The 24,551-nt window shown below is 40.0% G+C and overlaps 1 protein-coding gene across 1 annotated transcript in view; it reads left to right on the forward strand.

Moving 5' to 3' along the window:
• The window catches only part of LOC136874802 (probable glutamate receptor), a 152,945-nt gene that overhangs the window by 70,319 nt on the left and 58,075 nt on the right, over positions 1–24,551 (forward strand). The window contains exon 3 of the mRNA XM_067148474.2: positions 12,359–12,537. Within this exon, the coding sequence (XP_067004575.2) occupies positions 12,359–12,537 (179 nt within the window). The remainder of the gene's footprint in view (positions 1–12,358; positions 12,538–24,551) is intronic.

Here is a 24,551-nt window from a genome sequence, read left to right on the forward strand (position 1 = left end):
TTAATACATATTAGAAACAAATGCGGTACGTCAAACCAAGATGAAGGGGAGCTCGAGAGGGTGTATCACTCTCTATCCCCGATTTACAATTAAAGATTTTATGAAACTTTTACATAAGCCGGCAGAAAATTACATTTTAGAGAAGGTGGTTACACATAAAAGTTTCGAATCTATCCCTCGGGTTAAACTGCGGAGCTAGCAAAAGGTGAAGATGTAAAGTGGCCATACCTTGTCGAAGTATTGCTGCCTGATGAAGGAGGCACCTCCCGCCTTCTGCTTCACACACACACTTAGTTATATGTTGATCAAATGGCCAAGAAACGTGAAAATCCGCAGTTTATAAACCCTCGGGGAAGGTTCGAGACCTTTCATGAATAATCAAGACACACCCACAGAATTTTATTGGAGGATACAAAAGTTACACACAAAATCGAAGAAGAAAGATGTGATTGCTTGGAAATTAATCACAGAAATTCTTAATTGGTTGGATTCAAAACAGGCGGAAAGAAAAGATAAATATTGCCAACCCAAAAATTGATGAACGGAATTTAGTAAAGAAAAAACTTATGAATACAAAATTTCTTCAAAAAGGTTCTTCCACTTCGCACCAGGGTGCATGATCGAAGTTTGTTAGTAGTGGCATCTGTTGCAGAAAGTCCAAACTTCTTGATAAATGGTAAACAAAACACGTAGAATTTTATACAGTACGGGAAACTTCAAAATAACCAAAATATTCGGTAGTGACATCTTCTGAGGAAAAGTTTAAGTAGTTCTAGTTTCAAGTTCAGTGTTTCCCCTGTAGAGGAGGTTTTATTAGACGGAACATTTAAATGTGCGGCGTAGAGGTGTACCTCCCGGTACATATACCATACAAATCTTAATAACTTCAGAACTATATCACATCTTCAAATACTCAATACACGATTTCAAAAGAGCAAAATGAAAGACTGTTTTGTGTAGAACAAGGAGAGGGCTATTTCGAACATTTGTTATGATGACATGTGCAACAATATTCACACATTTTGTGATTTTACTCCCCAAACGAATGTTCCTGCCTGGTGCGGCAGTATGCGGAGTGTGTATCTGGAGCACTCGTATATGGATATCTTCTTCTATCACGTTTCTCACATCCTGAAAGGGCCGCGAGTGTGAATGAACTGTGTCATAATATTGATTAGGTCCTGTTTTACGTTCGGAGAGTATTAGGAGAAACAGGAACACCCAGTCTTCGAGACTGAGAAATTAACCATACGCGATTAAAATAGCCCACCAGGGTGAGAATCGAACCGAAGGCGTAGTGGAGGGAGTGACGTATAAAAATAATCGAAAACGTCAAGCCGGTATATCTCTATTACAGGTAATATGTCAGGAGTGTACCAAGTTTGGTTGACACACGCTCATCTATAATCTCGGTCATTCTTGACATTTTCCTTTTTAACCATTCTCACGCTCCTATGCTGATGATGATGAGGCTAAATTTTGACTTAAGCGGCATCCGGAGTGTCATTATTAATCTGAATGATCCCGATAACTATCGATTCGACACTAATATCCGTCTTTCTTATTACATTTGCATGTTCCCCCCAAGGATACTAGGAGTGTCCTAATCTCACAGCAATTTTTCCATATAGTAAGTCATAACTGCACTAAGTTTGCTTGAGAGCGGCTGGGACATACTCACATACATCGATAACCTTGACCGGCTCCATGGCTATATGGTTAGCGTGCTGGTCTTTGGTCACAGGGGTCCTGGGTTCGATTCCCGGCAGGGTCGGGAATTTTAACCATCACTGATTAATTTCCCTGGCACGGGGGCTGGGTGTATCTGTCGTCTCCATCATCATTTCTTCCTCATTACGACGCGCAGGTCGCCTACGGGGGCCCAATCAAAAGACATGCACTTGGCGAGCCGAACCCGTTCTGGGATCTCCCGGCATTAAAAGCCATACGCCATTTCATTTTTCATCGATAATCTCGATTATTTTCACTTCTTCTCACTCCCTCATACTGTACTCGCCATACAGCATTTCCATACTATTCTGAATATACAATTTATTGTACACTAGAACAAACACTTTCCACATGCCACTCCCTCCCCATCACCATCTCCAGGATTGTTAGAGTGTCTTACCATGACAGTATTTCTTTCCAGTCATTTATGACAATTTATTTTTCACCCGTTGCCTCCTTACCCCCACCATACCGATGGGAACGGAACTTCTAATTAAACGACATCTGGAGTCTCACTATTCATCTCAGCGACCTCTAAAACTATGGTTTCCACACTAATAATGGTCGTATTCGATTTTTACATGTCATCCACTCTCCACCTTCACCCCTAGGAATGTTAGCGCTGGAGCTGAACTTGGAAAACAAAAAACCGAGTATCTATTTCATCGACCTCGAAAAACTATGGATTCGAAACTAATTTTCTATTATTTGTATATGTCACTCCCTCTTTTCCCAACCCCTATAGGAGTGTTAGGGTGTCTTAGCCCCATAGTATAATGGTTTTTTACAGATAATAAGTCCTATGTATACCATTTTTGGTTGAGAGCTGTTATGGAACACACAGACATTCATAAATAATCTCGGTCATTTATAATCTTTTATTTTTCACCCCTTGCCATCGCACCTTCCCCATGCCGATGGTAACTGAACTTCGAATTAAACGGCATTCCCAGTGTCACTATTCATCTCAGCGACTTCTAAAACTATGGATCCCACACTAATATCGGTCGTTTTCTGTGTGCTAGGGTTGTCTTATCCCTACACTACTTTTTTCCAAATAGTAAGTTATATTTTCGTCATGTTTGATTGAGAGCTATGCTAGAGCATACACACACACACATCCAATATTTTGGTCAACTTGGACATTTTCTTCTTCACCCCTTCTCACCCCTGATGCCGCTGGGAGTTGAAATTCGACGTAAACGACATCCAGAGTGACACTTTTCACCTCAACGTCCCCGAAAATTTTGGATTGGACACTATTTTAGATTATTTTTACATGCCAGCCCCTCCTCACCCCCCTCCCTGGGGTGGGTAGGAGTTTCTTACCCCCACAGTAGTTCTTTTTCAGAGGCTAATAAGTATTATGTGTACCAAGTTTCGTTAAAATTGGTCCCGTGGTTTAGGAGGAGATATGGAACAAACCCACATACACACCCAACCACAGACAATGACTTATGTATGTAGATTAGGCATACAAGAGTCGAAGTAGCTTAACTTCAACTGTTTGTTACGACATGACGGAAAAAGGGTAAACAGAATTTCTCGAAACGTGCTATAATATTTACGTTCGGAGGTTGCCGAGTTGAGCTCTACGACATTATTTGATTAGTGTATCGTGGTGTTCCAATAGTAAGGGGACAAAAACAGGGAATGTCAAATTTATCCGTTATAATAACAATTATAATTTCTAGCCGAGTGCAGCCTTTGTAAGGCGGACCCTCCGATGAGGCTGGGCGGCATCTGCCGTGTGTAGGTAACTGCGTGTTATTGTGGTGGAGGATAGTGTTATGTGTGGTGTGTGAGTTGCAGGGATGTTGAGGACAGCAAAAACACCCAGCCCCTGAGGCAATGGAATTAACCAATAAAGGTAAAAATCCCCAACCTGGTTGGGAATCGAACCCGGGACCCTCTGAACCGAAGGCCAGTACGCTGACCAGTCAGCCAAGGAGTCGGATAATTTATCCGTTAATATTAACTGCATCGAAAAACTGTGCATAATAAAATATATGCAAAATGTCCCACCTTGAATGTTTCATGCGTTTCCTCTATGCGAGGAATAATGACGTAGATAATAGTGATTACAACATTTCTCATAAAATTCCCAGTATCACCGGAAAATTGATTGAGAGTTTTAAAACCGGATGGTAGGTGCTTCTTGTTCAATCACGTCAAATCCAATGGGCCAGTTGGTATGGGCATATTTGAGATGCGCAATGCACAAGTAGATCTGTTTTGATTGTGCAATATTTAATCGTTACAAGATGGCGACCATTAATTTTAATTTGTTTGTAAGATATGTGCATATTTTATATACAAAAAATTGTTTAATTCCTAGTCCTATTACAAAATGAATGGTTTTTCCTGTAAATGAAGCTTTTAAGTGATGAAGTGCATGTTACAGGACACTAGCACTGATTTGCTATTGTTGTATTCTGTCTCTTCCGAGTACCACTGACCGTCTTCAAGAAGCTAAAAGCAAAGTCATCTCCGTACAACCCATGAAGCTCTTGGAGGGGTGGAAAGTATAGCCTTCCACTACCCGTGACCTCCGCACTTGGTGGGGTAGAGTGGTTAGCTCTACGCCCCGCCGCCTTTGCCCCCCCCACCTGGTGCTCATTTTTGGTGTAGGCTGAGTGAACCTCAGGTTGGTGCTAACCTCCGTAAGTGGAAATCTTGTTTCTTAAATGATTCAACTTCTTCACAGGGAACAGAACTCACGTCCTTGCGGGTAAACCGAGCACGTCTTTATCGTCTCGGCTAAGCAGCCCTTTATTGAATCCAGCAAAGAACTCAGCTAAGGATAACATGATGGCAAGAATAATGGTGTCGTCTCGATTGCGAACAGTCTCGATTGCGGACAGTCTCGGTTGGGTACACCCCATTAAGTGTCTCGATGTGCCTCGATTGCAGACACTATTTCCTACAGATAAGCCTTTGTGAAATAAAGCATCTATAGTGTACTTTTATTACAAGTGCAAGTTCGTAAAGGTAATGGTTCATTGTTAGCGCCCAACCGGAACTGCGTGCTTCCCCCCCCCCCCCCACCCCACCGCCAAAAACAGTTCTTTAGAGCACCTCGCTTATTTTCGTGGTAGGCCTGCCGTGTGGCTCCGCACATGAAGTTAACGGCAGGGGTCGGAAGACCCACGAACGCCATGAACCCACACGATTAACCGTACTCGTCCTTTAAAAGAATGAAAAGCAAAGCAGAGCAAAGCAAAGTCATCTCCATGAAGGCCCCTGGAGGGGTGGAAGGTAAAGGCTTCTACTATCCGTAACCTCGGCACTTGATAGAGTAGAGTGGTTGACACTACGCCCAGCCGCTTTTGCTCCCAGGAATTAACCTGGTACTCATTTTGGTGTAGGCTGAGTGAACCTCAGGGCCATGTATTATCCGCACACTTTATTTTGGTGCATTTACACCCTAGTGCTGAATCGGTCGCCCTCGGCGATCTTCGAGATTCGTACTGGCAACCTTCGAAACACAAACTATGAATCGCTTAAGCATCGTTGTGCGACATCTGGCGTACACTTTACGTACTTACTGTTGTTGTTTACACAACAAAGCCAAAGTATAGAATTCATGCTAGGAACAAGATTCGCATCGAGAAATGTTTTATAATGTTATATAATGTGTATGTGACATAGTTGTTGGCTTAAGATGATAACAATTTAGAAATTTCATATCGATCGATCATATTCTCGATTCAATTCAGATTTCATTTTCATTCAGTTGGCAGCACCAGGCAGCACTATCGATACCGGGACAGCTCCCTCCTTACTCCTCACCCCCGTACACAAATGAATCAAGATAAAGTGTGCGGATAATACACCTCCGGAAGTGGAAATCTCGTTTCTTAAATTTTACGACTTCCTGACGGGGAATCGAACCCACGTCCTTCCAGGTGAACACGTCTTTACCGCCTCGGCCAGGCAGCCCCTTTAAAAGAATGAAAAGTCCCATAGTTAGCTTTTTTTCTGTTTTTCGTTTGCTTTGTCAGAATAACTATGTGCACAGTTTAAGAAGTTTGTCGTTTTACTACTAATCATTTACGTATAAATTTAGGCTTATAATTATTTCTATATACAGTATATGCTAACGTCCTGTATGACAACTAGAGCAGAACTAGATTGGTAAGACGGGTGGAAAAAGGAAAACCCTGGAACGAGCTGGCACTCAAATATGTTGTGTCTGCAATCGAGACAGTTAATGAGGTGTCCGCAATCGACACAAAACCAGAATAATTGGCCGTCATACAAATTTTAGTGAAAAATGGAAGGGTATTTACAGGTAATGTAAGGCAGAAACAGGTTCCAAGAAGGACATCCCAGGAAACATTAATGAACAAGGGGAGTGTGTATGCGAGGATCTTCAAAAGGCAGAAGTATTCAGTTACCAGTATGTAAAGATTGTTGGTTACGAGGAAAACGTTCAGATAGAGGAGGTGACTAATACTAAAGAAGTATTGAAGTTTGCCTATGAAATCAATGACATTTACAGTAAGATACAAAAGTTGAAAACTAGGAAAGCAGATGGGATTGATAAGATCTCTGGGGATATACTAAAGACAATGGGTTGGGATATAGTACCATATCTGAAGTACTTATTTGATTATTGCTTGCATAAGGGAGTTATACCAAATGAATTGAGAGTTGCCCCTATGTATAAAGAAAAGTGCGATTACAGGCCAATCAGTTTTACATGCATTGCATGTAAGCTGTGAGAAAGCATTCTTTCTGATTATATTAGACATGTTTGGGGATATTAATAATTGGTTCGATACAAGACAGTTCGGGTTTAGGAAAGGTTATTGCACTGAAGCTCACCTTGTAGGATTCCAGCAAGATAGAGCAGATATCTTGGATTCAGGAGGTCAAATTGACTGTATCGCGACTGACCCATCTTAGGCATTTGATAGGGTAGATCATAGGAGACTACTGACAAAAATGAGTGCAACTGGGCTAGACAAAAGACTGACTGAATGGGTGGCTATATTTTTAGAAAAATAGATCTCAGATAATTAGAATAGGTGAAGCTTTATCTGACCCTGTAATAATTAAGAGGAAGATTCCTCAAGGCAGTATTATTGGACTTTTATGTTTTCTTCTGATTCAAGAACTGGAAAAAGTCCAAAGAAAAGCAGCTCGATTTGTTGTGGGCGATTTTAGGCAAAAGAGTAGCGTTACAAAAATGTTGCAAAGTTTGGGCTGGACAGACTTGGGAGAAAGGAGACGAGCTTTTCGACTAAGCGGTATGTTTCGAGCTGTCAGTGGAGAGAGAGTGGAGAGACGAATAAGTTTGAATGATGTCTTTAAAGGTAGGAAAATCACAATATCAATATAAAGTTGGAGTTCAAGAGGTCAATTTATGGCAAATATTCGTTTATAGGAAGGGAAATTATGGATTGAAATAACTGTTCAATAAATTTCCAATTTCTTTGCAATCATTTAAGAAAAAGCTAGAAAAACAACAGATAGGGTATCTGCCACCTGGGCGACTGCGCTAAATGCAGATCAGTAGTGATTTGATTGATTGATTGATTGATTGATTGATTGATTGATTGATTGTTTGATTGATTGATTGATTGATTGATTGATTGATTGATTGATCTTCAACAAGGGCGTTTTTATCTGGAATTTTGTTCATTATCCTCCTCATTCTACGTTAGGAATCCAGTTTCTATATTTCATTTAAATTAACTTACCTACCTGTTGGTGTGCATATTTGTAAAACACGTAACAGAATTCACAGATGCAAAGAACTGATATATTATTGAAAGGGTTGTAAGATAAACATTTTGCCCTTTAATACGCCACTAATGATTTACGTCTTAATATTCACTCAGAAGTTGACTGCTGATAAAAGTACTGCGTCATTCAAATCACTTATAGTGCGTACAGTGTAGTAACTGTGTCCCGGTAACACACTTTGTGCATTACCGAGGTTCTTATCGGATCAACAGGCTGGTTTACTTCATTTTATGTCACTCAAGGAAGGTTGATATATGATAAAATAATGCGCTGGCCACGTTTATAGCCACGTTCAATGTTTGGAATAGTAAGCTGAAGGAGTAACAGTTGCTTGCTGTCTAGCTGGAGTTGGTTCTATTATGGCGTTCTGTCATGCACACTTGAACCCTTTAAGTGGCAAGTTCTGTAAACAATGATTTGGTTTCAAAATATATTTAACCTATTTAATCTGCACTATAATATTATCATACTTAATATTGACAGTAGAGCCTCCGCGGCTCAGACGGCAGCGCATCGGCCTCTCACCGCTGGATACCGTGGTTCAAATCCCGGTCGCTTCATGTGAGATTTGTGCTGGACAAAACGGAGGCGAGACAGATTTTTCTCCGGGTACTCCGGTTTTCCCTGTCATCTTTCATTCCAGCAACACTCTCCATTATCATTTCATAGCATTTATCAGTCATTAATAACAACCTTGTGAGTGGCGACCCCATTGTAATAATAGCCTGTATCTCGTTCATTCATTACATCCCTGACCCGCTCTAGGACTGGAAGACAGGTTGTAGGTTTTCAATATTGACAGTATCGTTCGATTTTAGCGCTAGTGTCTGGGAAATTTGTATACCAAAGGATAATTATGATATCTACTGAATTGTTTAGCTAAATATTTATGCCAAAAACGGTTTACTGGTTTTAAAATCTACAAATACAGTATAATGGCCAAAATAACTGCTTCTGAACAAACTGAAAAAATAATGAAAGCACTGTAAAATGAACAAGCTACTGTCCACCTCCGTAGTTTAGGAGTAACAAGTCTTATTACCCAGAGAGCTCAAGTTCGACTCCCAGCCAAGTCTAGGATTTTAACTGGATCTGAGGGCTATAGTTGAAGGTCGCCCTTGTCTACGTGAGAACAGTTGAAGAGCTATAGGAAGTGACTCTAATCTAGAAAGCCAAGAATATCGGCCAAGACGATTCGTTGCGCTGATTACGTGCCACTTATAATCTGCAGGTCGTCGGGCTGAACAGCGGCCGCTTGATAGGTCAAGGCTCATCAGGTCTGTAACTACATGGAGTTTGCTTTGTACGAATAAAAGCATATTGTGAGAGCCCTACGTTTTTATATTTTCTTTACTTATTTAATGGATTTAATTTAGTAAAGTTAATAGAAGAATTTAACTTCTGTCTTATGTTTTCAAAACATATGCTTTCATTGAAACTGTCGCGTGACTAATATGGAAGTCGGAAAGAAGGTTGTATTATCTGAATAATGCTCACACTAACATTAATGGACCGGTGTAACAAGGCCGGATTCTGGTAAAAAACAAAGACGAAATATTTCATTTTATTAACACATAAATTTGATTACATGACCAATGAAAGAAGACCTCTGTTCAGAAGATACGTCTGTGGCTCCTGTGCCTTTGTCACAAAATAAATCAAACAATTCTTAATCAGTCATAACTTACCACGTTCATTACATTTTCTTGTTCATGTTCTATGTATAAACATTTAGTTACGTTCCGATTATAAGTCGTGCGATTTTATAACATAGAATTCAGGACATTTTGCCAAAATTGTATTATTATTATTATTATTATTATTATTATTATTATTATTATTATTATTATTATTATTATTATTATTAACAAACACATCGCAAATGGGAAATATACCGGTGACAATGGTCACTTACAGTAGTGTAATAATAAAGTTAAAACATAATTACCCAACAATAACAAAAACTACAACAACATGAGTACAACAAGCAATTCCCTGGAAAGGGAGTACCACGACAAAAACTACTAGTTTCATAATCTAAACAGAGCAGAAAATCACCAATTCAGTGTCCGTAATTTATAACTTTTACTTTTTACTTTACACTAGCACTAATGGTCTTCTTAAATGACTTGATACCGAGCTCGATAGCTGCAGTCGCTTAAGTCGGCCAGTATCCAGTATTCGGGAGATAGTAGGTTCGAACCCCACTGTCGGCAGCCCTGAAGATGGTTTTCCGTGGTTTCCCATTTTCACACCAGGCGAATGCTGGAGCTGTACCTTAATTAAGGCCACGGCCACTTCCTTCCCACTCCTAGACCTTTCCTGTCCCATCGTCGCCATAAGACCTATCTGTGTCGGTGCGACGTAAAACAAATAGCAAAAAAAGAAAAAAAAAGACTTGACACTGGAAGGGAATCTATCAAAGACTGCTGCAGGTAATTTATTCCGATCTCTTATGGTCCTGTTTACGGAGGAAAACTTGCCCACTTCCGTATGTTGGTTTCTGGCCCTAATTTTATGCATATGATCATTTCTCGATATGTATGAGGGAAGTTTCAAACTATTCCCACTACTGCTACTCCAAGCAACCCTTCCCATATAACTCTTATAAAGACCACACAGGCGAGCTGTAATTCTTCTAGATTCAAGACTTTTCCAATTAATGTTATTCCTCTTATTCCCGGTTACGAAACGCATCGCTTTTCTTTGAACTTTTTTTTAGGGAATTTATTAAACCCACCCTGTACGGATCCCAGCACGCAGATCCATATTCGAGAATCGGTCTTACCAAGCACATATAAACTTTACTTCTATGACCAGAATTAGCTATCTTGAGATTCCGCATAATAAAATGTAACGATCTCCAGGATTTCTTAACTACATTTTCCACTTGCTCTGACCAGTTAAGTCTTTTCTAACAGTAACACCTAAGAACTTACAACCATCAACTTCAACAACACTTTCCCCTCCAATTTCGTAATCCCTCTTACCTTTTTTTTTGTTACTGAAATAAAATTTTTTGCTTTCTCCGCTGTGGACTTTCATTCGATTTTCACGCGCCCATTTTTCAGTCGTATCTAAATCCTGCTGAAGCAGTAGTTCGTCCTCCTCTGTCTTTATCTCCCGGTATATGACGCATTCATTGGCAAAGAGGCGCGCTTCCAATTTTATCGAATCAGGCATATCATTAATGAAAAACATGAAAACAATTGACCCAATAACGCTACCCTGAGCCACACCAGACGTAACACTTATTGGAGAAGATAGCGTTTCTCCCACGCGCACCCTCAGAGTCCTTCCGTTGAGGAGTTCTCGTATCCATTTCACAACTTTGATGTCAATGCCCGTACGCGCTAACTTGTTAAGGAGGATATCATATGGCACAAGATGGAATGTCTTAGCAAAATCAATTACTATTGCATCTATCCTTGACCCATTGTCGAGCTTATCCGATATATCTTGACATATGGAACAGAGCTGACTTTCGCAGGAGAAGCCTTCCCTAAAACCATGCTGCCCCTTAATTATCAGTCCAGAAGATTTCCATTTTAACCTCAAGTAATCTACTATTAATTGCTCCATTTGTTTGCATACGATTAACGCCAAACTTACCGGTCTGTGGTTATTCAAGTCGCTCTTGTCACCCCCTTTGTGAATAGGAACTACAATGGCCGATTTCCAATCTTGTGGAACCTTTGTATTGTTGAGTGATATATTATTCTTATTAAATATAGTAGGATCGCATCACCCCCGAATTTAAGTGCCTCTCTGGAAATAGTACTCGAGCATTAATAATTTTATAACTGGTGTATAATGCAACGAAATGGCCGAGAATATCGGCACTAAACAAATATTACCATATCACCATGTTACCACATTCATCCAGCATCCTTCATTCATAAATATGCTGCCTTCTTATCTACCATTCTTGAGTTATTACTTGCTGTGATGTACCTGAAGGTGTCTCAGTAGATCTTAAGAAGATCCTTCTTGATGCAAAACGTTGGCAAGTTGGCAGATATCGAAACAGTGGTTGGGCCTGAGATATCATTGCCTTGTTCTTCACTTTTCTCCAAGCTATCTCTCGATGGATGTCGGGAGGAGTTATGCCGGCAGTACAGTGGAGCTTTCCCATAGGTGCGGAACGCAGTTAGCCTGTGATAATTCGGCATGTCTCATTGAGTGCCACGTCCACGATTTTGGCATGGCAGGATTTAAAGCACACCTAGGTATGCGTACCCAGCAGCCGAATAGCACAGCGCAAGGGCAGATATCTTCACCGCGCTTGGATGTGCACCCCGACTTGTTGCAGACAACTTCCGTACGATGTTATTTCTAGCAGCAACTTCCTGCTTGATTTTCCAGTAGTTCTTTCTGAATGCCAAAGGACGGTCAAGAGTAACTCACAAGTAATATTTGTGGACACTGCTGTGTTCTAGTGGAATTCCTCCCAAACTGACCTTCATAGTTCCAGACGGAATCACTCTTTCGAGAGATTGTAATCATGGAAAGAATCAGAGTTTTCAGGCTAACATCCAGAGCAGCCGACCTGTAAACCAGACATTGCTCACCCCTGTAAACAGGTGGTCTTCTCTAATGTGCAATTAGGTGGCTTGTGTACACGTTACTTACTGATTTTCATCGCATGCTGATGTCAGGAGAACAAAGAAACCGTTACCGTTATTATAATAATGGAAAATACCGACCACAATGAGATGGAAATCGACAGCCTTTCAATAGAAGTACTGGGTTCAAAAATAACCGAGCTCCCGTACAAGAGTCAGTTTTCAGTATTCACGTTTATATTGTTATCATTATTTGTTATTATACACTCAGTCACATGGTCTTTCATAATACATTCATTATGTTCCAGGTCTGGGAGAGTTCAAGCTACTGCTGGACGCACGGAACAAGTTCAACCTCAAAAGTATCCCTGTATCGATGTTAACTTTCCAAGCGTTCAAGGTCTCTCGGCGACACATCCACTGTGATAACAGACCTATCTATGTCCTGCTGCAGGCGAGCTCAGAAACCAGGAACTTCTTGAGTGAGGTAACTCGAATATTGCTATTATAGTTCCTTAGTTCGTACATCATCGTTCATTATAATATATCACATCTTACCGGAGATCCAAAGCAAGATACGTGTCGAGTACTTACTGTAGAATATCATTCAGTGCACTTCTCTGATGACTAATTTTCACGGAAGTTTGAAAGTAATCTGCAGGTTATGATTTACATAAAGCTGTTTATAGTTTTAAGTAATTTATTTTGATGTGGACAATTCTGTCATAAAGAATGTAAATGAGCAGAGTAAACATTCAGTGTTATAAAGATTTCGGACTTACTCGAATAAAGTCCATTGAACTTGGGTATGTCAATCTTCATTCACGAAAAATGTTTACATGCTGGTGCTATTAGACAGTCTCAATACTTTCGTTATGTCATTCGAGAGGATATTGGACATAATATCTGACATTTTCAAATTCACCGTTTTTTTAATTAAAGTGGTACACCCCTCCTGCTGGCTTGTCAAACAGTAAATCTCACTGGATAGCACGCGTCAGAGGGATACCGTACACACTTGGTTGGAGAGCTATGTTTTTATTCCAAATGTTTGAAAGACGTGTTGAGCACACTTCGATCACTTAACTTTTTATCCTACGAGAACAGCCTGACTGGTTGTCCGTCAATGATTTCACCTAATATATTTTTGTGACAGTCTTCCATATCCTGTAGCAACAGTCCTTGTTCTCCTTTAGCTTGAGCCTATCATCCTTGCATCGAACCTTCAAACCAGCCTCTTAGTAATTCTCAAATAAATCACGCCATCCACTCCAGAACGAGGAAACTTACTTTCATTTGATTACGGAATGCTAAAATACTCATTGTTCAGTTGATTTTCTTGTCACTTTAGCGAAATAAAAAAGTGATGTTGACAAGGATAAGGTGAATTACGTAACTACTTTGAAATTGTAACGTCCACATTGGCCGACACGGTCTCCCATACTTATTCGATAAGTTTCCTTTGGTGGTGCACATAATAATAATAATAATATTGTTATGTGTTAATACTAGCAGATATTTAATAGCGGCACGTTCTTTTGAGAGAAGATTCACCACATTAACCAATTAATACAGCACCCACGGGAACTATTTTTATGGTATATCATAATTCTTCTTTTGTCACCGGGCATAACTTCCACTTCATCGATTCTTATGCGTGCCAGTTCTGTAATGAGTTGCTTCTATTTGGCACGGATATAAATTTATTCCTATTTTAAAGGTCCAGCGACAGATAAAAATGCATTTTGCATACTCACCCGATAATCCCTTCGCAATTACGGTTTCCAGCATGGCTTTAATGTCAACGTTGTTCATCCCTGGAGTTGTCGTATTATTATCTCATGAATGTATTGTGATTGTTTTAACTATAAATGAGAGGTTACTAGCCCTTCATAACAAGCACGAAGAATTCTGACCATTGGAAGAATGAGGAAGTCCGAAAGAGGACAGGGACGACCATCAAAGACTCCAAATAAGAATAAATCATCAGAAGTAGAATAAAAAAGTGTATTAGAGGAGTAAATGAGCCCTTGAGCTTACTATAATGTGTGAGTTCCTGTGAGAAGTGACTCCAGCGTGTCTCCAACAGTGAATCGGTATAGCAACAACTACAAGACATTTGATGTAGGACAATGTAATTAATGCCTTTATTCAATTTTATTCAACTATCTTTCGAACTTTCCGTCTTGCTATGAACTAATAAACATCCACTCACACAAGAACATCCTGAAACATCACCAAACGGTACTCGCACCCAGAACTCGACAACGAAGCAGATACGAGCCTGACATCTGAATCCTCGTTCAGGAACAGTATAAGACGTATTTACTTTCTATTTAGAGAACTACTATTTATTAAATTATTATTATTATTATTATTATTATTATTATTATTGTACCGGGAGGTACACCTCTACTCCACTCATTCAAAATCAGCACCTTAATAAACTCCTCTATCGATCTAAAGGTGAAACTGATACCATATGAAGTTGGAACTTTAATCAGAAGATGTCACCACTGAAATATTAAGTAACTGCGTTATTGTGAAGTTTCCTAAACTGATTGAATTTCTCCTTGTTTTGTTTTGCTATACATCAAGAAGTTTGGACATTTTCCACAGATGACACTACCAAAAAACTATGATCATGCACTCTCGTGCAAAGTAAAGGAAGTTGTTATTGAAAGAAATTCTGTGTTTGTAGGTTTTCTCAACTTTCATTTGTTTGTCTTGTAACTCTAGGTTTGCAACACTTCTGTCACATTCTGCCAGTTTTGAATCTGGCCAATGAATAATTTCTGTAATTAATTTTCAACCAATCACAGGCTTCTTATTCGATTTTGAGTGAAACGTTTGAGTTTAAACCCAATAAAATTGGGAGAGTGTGTACGGATTAGCCCAGAATCCTCTCGAACCTTCCCGGAGGGTATATAAACTGCGGCTTTTCATGTTTCCTTGTCAATTGATCGCCGTCTTTCTAAGTGTGTGTGTTAAGGCAGGAGGCGGGGCGCCTCTTTCTTCGGCCGGCAGAACATCTACAAGGTAATGGCCACGTATATTCTTTCTTTCTGTATCCGCAAATTTATCCAAGGGGAAGGTCTGAATCTTTAACTATGTAATAAACTTTTCTAAAAATGTAAATCTCCTTTCGGTTAATGTAAAATTTCATAAGGTCTTTAACTTAAATCGGCGATAGAGAGTGAGTTACCCTCTCGAGCTCCCCTTCATCTTCCTTTGAGGTGACTACGATTTAGTAAATGTTTTTTTCTGTAATATATTAAAGTAATTTCCATGCGAGCTACCTCAGTAGTTTAGGAATAGCCCCTGTTTCATCGGCCGAAAGCCCTGTAGTTTTTTAAGTTTTCATTATCTGGGAGCGCAGTGTTCGCCTTCATTCAGTCTGTGTTCGGGCCGTTTATTTAACCTGTTCTTTTTTCGCAAAGACCCAGTAGGTTGGGTACTAGATACCCCTGTGTAAAAATATTTCAGTTTGTAAATAGTGCCTTGAGAAGCCAGAGATTGTCAGATTTCCATGTAATGTTGCCTTGAGTAGGCTGGAAGAAAGTGAGAGCGTGTAAGCTCTTTTCAAGGTTTTGTAATTCTGAAGGGTGCCTCTGAAAGGCTAGACATTGTAATTTAGGGAGCAAATGTTCTTGAATTAGAGGATTTCTGCCCTTGATTAAATTAGTCCTCATTTTGAATTGTAAACTTGAGCTGGTAGCTCAGAAATTGTAAAACTAGGGGCTTGAGGCCCAAAATTATTAAAGTTCTGAATCTTGGATTTTCCCCAGTCTTGTTTCAAGATTGCTAATTGTACCTGTCATGTTATTATTTGTTAACTTTTGAAATTCTAAAGAAATAAAACCTTTGTTAAAGTTTTAATTCAGTTCTTGATGTTGTTGTTAGACCCATTCAAGCCCGCACCTTCTTTCACCTCTCTGCGTTCCACAAATACCCCGGAACAATTATTATTACCGTACGCGACAAAACAGAGTCACGCATGTCTGACGTGCATAAGTGTTGTGTGAACTGCTCGTGACCCCTTATGTTGTTTTTAGTTGTGTATGGAATATTGAAGTGTCTTGCTGATTGATTTTACAACATACCACCCAAGTCTGAGTAGGGAATCCCCTGGTTTCATCCCACAATGGGATGCTGATTGCCGCTCAAACGGAGTCATTCGTTACGTTCTGTTGAAGCTCAGACAGGATTTTAAAAAAACTGTTCTTGATGGCAAATCCTACCCCATGTAGTTGTCTTCCATTGGCGGCTTTCCCTTGCCAGAAGAAGGTTTATCCTTGTCGGCGATCTCAGTGCTAGAGTGGGGATGGATTACAAATAGCCATTGGCTTTGGTGAGGAAGGAGAAGGTAAAACAAAATTGAATGGAGTCAGATTCCTCTCCAAGTGTGCTATACATGGACTAATCATAATTAACACAATTTTCAGTCAAAGAGATCGCTTCAAACCATCATGACGACATCCGAGACCAAAGCATTGGCGTCTCATAGACTAAATGATAATGCACAGAGGAGATCTACGAGATGTTCCTATGACAAGAGCTATGGTAGGAGCATAGACTCATCCGATCTATGATGCGTATTTCTGTTTCTTTTAAGAGGAGAAAGCAGCAGAAGTAGTCCATAGGCGGCGGCTTGCCCAACATTTTGGCGGAGCGGGGGGGTAGGGGTGGGGGTGCAGGATTGTGCAAAATAAGTTTGATATTAATGAAATATTTAGTACTGCTATGATGATAGATGGTAATATTGATATCAGTACAATGCATTAGCTTTTCATTGCTTCAAAATTAAATAAATAGTTAATTTATTGAAAAAATAATGTTAGGTCTGTTGAGTCTTTCGTTACTCTTTTCTGGCAAAAGAGTTGCATCTCAGCTCGTTTATGCCAATACAATCGTCTGCCATTAAATGAAGGTCTACGTTTATGGCTTCTTTACGACGACAGTGGATGCCAGAAAGAGAATTTAGGCGATCCTGCCTCGTAACGTCTTTAACCTCCACAATCTCCATTCATCAGTGAATGCTAATACAGGAACAGCAACACTATTTTCATGAATTTCACAATTTTAAGCAAGATATCTTGCAGATGTCTCACCTTTTCTCAGGTACTCCACTAGACTACCAAGTGAACCGAACATACCATCTCCCTTTCCCTACAAAATTTGGAGTGGCATGCCGGGCTGAGTGCCTCAGACAGCTGAGGCGCTGGCCTTCTGACACCAACTTGACAGGTTCGATCCTGGCTCATTCCGGTGGTACTTGAAAATGCTCAAATACACCAGCCTCATGTCAGTAGATTTACTGGTACGTTAAAGAACTCCTGCGGGACTAAATTTCGGCATCTCGGAGTCTCCGAAAACCGTAAAAGTATTTAGTGGGACGTAAATGCATTATTATTATTATTATTATTATTATTATTATTATTATTATTATTATTATTATTATTATTATTATTATTTGAAGTGATATGCTTCGATAGATAAGCAAGCGGTCTTTATCAACGTCCTTTTCATACAAGCAGAAAATGTCATCACTGTGGTTGTCATCACCTAGAAGAAACCGCTCTATTTTCTGCAAGAATGTTTGTACATGTTTACCGAAACGTGATTCCAGGCAGCTGAGTGTTACGGCCATTACATCGCAATAAAGTTTGATGCATGGCCGGGTCACTAGATTCATCATAACTTCGGGGCACTTATTTTAGTGTGGTAATTTTGGAGGGTCGACGTCCATTTTGCTAGTCTGTTGCATAGTCTAATTCCAGATTTCCCCAAAATTGAATTGAATTGTGTGTATTGTACTAGGATACAATCCCAAAAGATGTTAAAATCGCACGGGGAAATTACTGGGGAGTTTCCTGCTCAAGGGAGATGTCTAATATATGCTTTATTTATACTGTAGGTAGATCGCTCTTATGATTCCTGTAAATGCTGGAATATATGTTTACGTGATCAGATAGTCTTAGTGGCTTATCTGTCAATACAATATTGTCAGAAGACCTGTAAAGCTCTAAACTCGATCCAATAAACCGTTTACCGAGCTCGATAGCTGCAGTCGCTTAAGTGCGGCCAGTATCCAGTATTCGGGAGATTGTGGGTTCGAACCCCACTGTCGGCAGCCCTGAAGATGGTTTTCCGTAGTTTCCCATTTTCACACCAGGCTGTACCTTAATTAAGGCTACGGCCGCTTCCTTCCCACTCCTAGCCCCTTCCTCCCTCATCGTCGCCAAAAGACCTATCCGTGTCGGTGCGACGTAAAGCAAATAACAAGAAAAAATAAAAATAAATAAACCGTTATGAGCGAACTGCTCAATATGAAGCCAAAGAAAGTCGAGAGAAAGATAGATATGTATATAATGTATTCTGTACTTCCATGAAGAATCGAGTGAAACAACTTTACACGTCTGCTGGCAATAATGTATTGACCGATAAACCACCAAGACTATCTGTTCACGTAAACATGTATGTCACCGTCTAGATGAATCGTAAGAGCGATCTACCTATGAATACTGCATATTTTAGACACAATAATTCATGGAAGTTGCGTTGATAAATACTTGAAACACGTTTTGCTCTTAATACAATGTCAGAAATTTGCATTACAGTTTTCGCCACTACGGGAAGCCTGAAATTCTCGACTTCTGCATAGTATCCTAAAAGTAAATCTAAACTCTTCATACATTCTTGGTTACTTACTATTACAGAGAACGTAAGAGGCAAGACTCCTCATTGTCCAATTCTTGTGCTTCCATACTTGAAATAGAGTGATGGATTGAGTGGAAAAGATAGCAATTATGCATCTGCGGAAGATTTGTAAAGATAACACAATCAGCATACAGTGTAAAGGACGCTTGTTGAAGCTCAGTCTTCCCAGTCGTTCTGTATGGTGCAGAGACGTGGATCATCTTACAATGCAATCGTGCACGAATAGATAGCTTTGAAATGTGGTGATAGAGGAATATAACAAGAATTTCTAAGAAATTGCATCGCTCGAATACGTTGTATCTGTATGAAATTCAAATTAAATTCTCTTAGCGGATCGTATGCGCTTCGGGACACTTAATGTGCCGAGAAGGTAGCCTTCATAAGTTTCCTGTTGAGGGCAAGGCCAAAAGAACCATACCACAAGGAGACTACCAACATGATGGATCGACATGGTCAATGGTCCCGTGCGAATTTTTTTCCGAGTTACAACATTGTAGGCATTATGTAGAATAGAACGGCGCAGTATGTTCATCAGATAACCGGCTGAATTATATTAGTCACGACAGCCCAGCCATGAAAATAGCGAATAATGGATAGAGGTGAGTGATATGGTCGTTTCTTGCCAAGATGGCTGTAGTTCAAATTCCAGCAATGCATACTGGTACTTGAAATTAGCATTCATATCCCTGAGGTTCCGATTCAGTACAAAACAGGACGTCCTATGGCTATGATCTCGTCAGCAGTCAATTACAAGTTTGTCTGATTGTGTTTACTGCTGCTGAAGCTGTTAAAGGTTAAACGAACAATGTTATTTCACAGTCCTCCTCCAGTAAAGCAATAGCAGGAAGTTAGCAATAACTTCTTCCTTCATTCCCTTTCATTCCTTCCATCCATCCTTCCTTCCTTCCTTCCTTCCTTCCTTCCTTCCTTCCTTCCTTCCTTCCTTCCACCACACCTTCGCTCACACCTCTAAGCAGCAAAGCTCTGTTATATGAAGTGAGATGTCAACTGGAGGAAGACCAGCTTACCACTAGCGCTTAATTATTTTCTAAGTCTTCTTAATCATTCTGCTATGTAAGGGGAAGAACTATGTTATCAGAATATGGGAGAGTGTTAGCTCAGTATCTTATCCTACCTTTTTTACCGTTGGAATGTGTGGTTGCATGTTGATTTTAAACAGAAAAAGAAAATAGATTAAATGCCACATGATGACGTAGGATGGGACCATCCGCTGTTGACACAGCTGAGGAAAAAAATGGTCCACTGTCGTATTCAAACAATAAAATAACACATAACATGAAACAGACGAATAACCATATAGGACCTTAAAACTCCCACTTTATCAGGCAAACAACATCACCGTGGAAAAAGTAATCGGAAAAGTAACTAATTACAGTAGAAACGGTAAACTTAAAAATGTCAAAACTCAAACTTTAATACTGCGAATGCATAGAGTCTATTGCTTGCAATACGTTTAGCATACAATTGAGAACTTCACGTCCCAACAGTATCACTTGACACTTCTAAAAATAACTCAACCGCAAACTAGATTCTAGTCACCCGAAGAAGACGATTACTTGGATATCGAACCAAATATTTCATTTCAGACTGTCAGTATACAGTAAATGAAGAAAAACAGGTCTTAAAATTCCATTAAAACTCAAGCGAGAGGAGTCGATCGTATTCCAACAGATTTAATAAAAATATTATCATTGGAAAAGATAACGGACATCATTCGTAAACGGAGGATTAATTTTTATGGCCACATAACACGTATGAGCTCGCAGAGATTGACCAACGGGATCTTATCCTACTTTGTAAACAAGAAAACCAATGTACCCTGGTTCACCGAAGTTGAAAAAGACATTCAAGAAATAGGGATCACACATGAAGACATCCAGGAACGTGTTCCTCTCCAGAAGAAATTTCGAGCACACCAGCGATTCCAAGAAAACTCGAAGTTGAAAACAGGTAAGAAGTGGACTGATGAAAGAAAGGATGCTCACAGAAAGCGAATGTGGGAATACTGGCAAAGAATTAAAGCTCAAGGATGAAAATGGTTGAAATAACGTGGTTCACAGCCACCCGAAACGAATAATAATAATAATAATAATAATAATAATAATAATAATAATAATAATAATAATAATAATAATTAAAATTAATTAAAATTATTATTAATATTATTATTACTACGGTCCTACTGATAATGTCGAGTGGTCTCCGAAGAGGCCTGGTGCAGGTATTTCGAGTTCCGTATGGGTGATCTGCTCGACTATGAGTATTGAGAAGGTACTAGCATAAGGTCAGAGGAAAAAGGAACATACCCAGAGGGAAGCGAGGTGAACTGAGGGAGTTTCCCACCCGTAACCTCGCCTGTCCTTTATTCTAAAGTAGCTAAAAACCAAAAACATAACTGAAGCAAGGATTACCAGAAGGTAACATTAAAGTAATACAAATTACGAAAATGGAACGGCCTTCACCAGGCCCTATTACACGCCCAATCGCTGTCACAAGCACTAACCTTTTACTCAACATACAACATACACTCACAACTTACACTCCGATGCTCGCAGCCCAGCAGCCTCGGGTTCAGATCGAGCGACAAAATAATAATGATACTCAACCGATGGACACAACCAGCCACCAAGACTACACTTGAGAAGGGAAGGGGAAGGAACAGGAGGGGGAAGAACCAATGTTGAAACAGAAAATCACATACCAATAAGATACACTCAAATCATAGCGCAGGCGCACTCCAAGTGCCTGTAAGCGTCTTTTGAGTCTAAGAGAATAATTCGAGGTTTTTGTTCATTTAAAAAAAAATAACAAACGTAAAATATCTGTCACAGGATGGGACCCTACCTATGATGAATACTAATGATGGAGACGTCTCACACACCCAGCCCCCAAACCATCGGTATTAACCAATGAAGGTTAAGATTTCCGACCCAGCTGGGAATCGAACCCAGGACTCTCTGGAACAAAGGTCAGCACGCTAACCATTCAGCCATAGAGCCGGATGTTCTTACTGATTATTGCTCATATCTTCAGTTATTGTCAAGCGGGGCAACGTTCCCAGACATTTTGGAATATGGTCTGCATAAAATGCACCTTCAAATTAAAGCCATGTCTCTACTTCCCCGCTTGCAAAATCACTTGAAGGACTAGTACAAGCGCAACTGACTGTAAATCTCAGCATCTAATACTTTTTTTTTTTTTTTTTGCTAGTTGCTTTACGTTGCACCGACACAGATAGGTCTTATGGCGACGATGGGATAGGAATGGCCTAGCAGCTGGAAGGAAAAGCGGCCGTGGCCTTATTTAAGGTACAGCCTCTGCAGTTGCCTGGTGTGAAAATGGGAAACTACGGTAAACCATATTCAGGGCTGCCGACAGTAGAATTCGAACCGAGTATCTCCCGGATGCAAGCTCACAGCCGCGTGCCCCTGACCACACGGCCAACTCGTCCGGTCCAATAACTAAACGCTTTAGAGTCTGGATTCAAGAAAGGCCACAGCAAAAAAACAACACTTCGTCAGTTAACAGATGACATTAGTATCGTTGTGGATAAACGGTAAGTAACGGTACTAACAGTATACTCCTTTATTTTAGCAGTGTTCTTGACACTGCCAATTTACAACTCATTCGTACGAAATTTCGGGTTCCTTTGCGTTGATCGGAGAGCGTTCAGTTTCTTTACGTCTTATCTCGCAATGTTTCGTTAATTTACATACCAGTGGGCTATCCGGCGTCCCTCAAGGATCTCTGATGGGTCTTTTATTATTTACCCTAAATATCAGTGATATATCATCCCCACTTCTGCATGGAAAATGTTATCTATACGCTGATGAATTACAGGAATATTACCATACTAGTATATTGCATGACCTAGAACGATTCACCATATATGCCAGAAATAACCCACGCAAGATTCCACGCATTGTAATTGGACAGCTCAAATTTTACGCGCTCTCTAAATAATCAAAATCTACCTCCAATTACCATTGGTGATACTGATGAATTAGTGTTTTACCCCATTACAGTTACAAACCTTGGGTTCACCATAAATGAGACTCTAACCTCGAATGAACATGTCTGCAGAAAGTTTCATGCATCCCTTTATCCTCTAAAATGTCATTATAATGTTCGTCTCCTGGAATTTAATTTAGAACAAATGGAAACACTTCTATTCCCAACCTTTATTTATTTTCACAGTGTACTTATTGACCTACTCTGTGAAAAGGAAGCAAAACTACAAGAACTACGAAGTGTACGAGGAAGTCCACCGAATTGCGGGAAATCAAAGTACATGCAGAATTGTTATTATAGCTATCGACAGGATAACTAGGTCGGGATTTATTATTGATCCTACCGTACGTTTCAAATCTGAAAGAATTTAGCCAATGGCAGTGGATCGAGAGAAGAAGGATATTTACCAGGCAACAGCGAACTATTTTATGACCCCCTACTACCTCAACAAAGTTGCGGTTACAGGGATGTTTTTATTTTCAAAATCTTCCTCCATTTGGAGGCTGCCAAAGACAAAGAATACACAAACAATTCATTCAAAAATAAAATAAGTAAATTATGTCTCAATCTGGCGAGTCGAAGTCTGGCGAGTATAAGTGGTGTCTGAGAACCCCTGAGCGCTTTCAGCCCCCAGTCGATGAACTCCTTGGTACTGATGTTAAAAGGTCTTAATAATAATGTTATTTGTTTTTCGTCCCACTAACTACTCTTTTACGGTTTTCGGAGACGCCGAGGTGCTGGAATTTAGTCCCGCAGGAGTTCTTTTACGTGCCAGTAAATCTACCGACACGAGGCTGACGTATTTGAGCACCTTCAACTACCACCGGACTGAGCCAGGATCGAACCTGCCAAGTTGGGGTCAGAAGGCCAGCGCCTCAACCGTCTGAGCCACTCAGCCCGGCTAAAAGGTCTTCATCAGTTCTATCGTCTTCTTAGGGACTGTCCCTCTCGCACCGATCACATGTTCTCTGAATTTTGCGCAAGTTTTAGTCTGAAGAAACAGTCAGGTCAGGAGGTTGCATTACTGACTCTGAAGGACTATCTTTACATTCATAGAATCCCTACAATACAATCCCCATTAATTTAAATTGTTTTGCGGATCAATCTTGATGTGAATATCAATTTATTGTCAATTTTTAATAGCTAAATTTATGCGCAAAAATACGGAAGCAAGGAATCGTACGGTATGTTTTGTCATAAAGGCAATACACAAATTGGGAAGCAATTATAAAAAAAAAAATTAATAACATATTCATTCTTCAGTTACTAAAGATATTTTATATTAATATTCACTTCCTGTTTAACTTATATGAGCATTCGGGTAATGGTGGGTTCGAACCCTAATGTCGGCATCCCTGAAGATGGTTTACCGTGGTTTCCCATTTTCACACCTAGAAAATGCTGGGGCTGTACCTTAATTAAGGCCACGGTGCTTCTTTCCGACACCTAGACCTTTTCCCGTCTCATTGTCGTCATAAGAACTATCTTGTCCGTGCGACGTAAAGCAAATTGTAAAAAATAATAACTTATTTTGTTTTTCATTAATTGGGATTAATTGGATTGTTGCTTAGTCGCTATTTAACGTGTACATTTCTCATACATTAACATTATGGTAATGTTTGTCCGACTCGTTGGCTGAATGGTCAACGTACTGGCCTGCGGTTCAGAGGGTCCCGAGTTCGATTCCCGGCAAGGTCGGGGATTATAACCTTAATTGGTTAATTCCAAAGGCTCGGGTTACGGGTGTGA

The sequence above is a fragment of the Anabrus simplex genome, chromosome 5 (genome assembly GCF_040414725.1).
Source record: "Anabrus simplex isolate iqAnaSimp1 chromosome 5, ASM4041472v1, whole genome shotgun sequence".
Classification (NCBI taxonomy): Eukaryota; Metazoa; Arthropoda; class Insecta; order Orthoptera; family Tettigoniidae; genus Anabrus; species Anabrus simplex.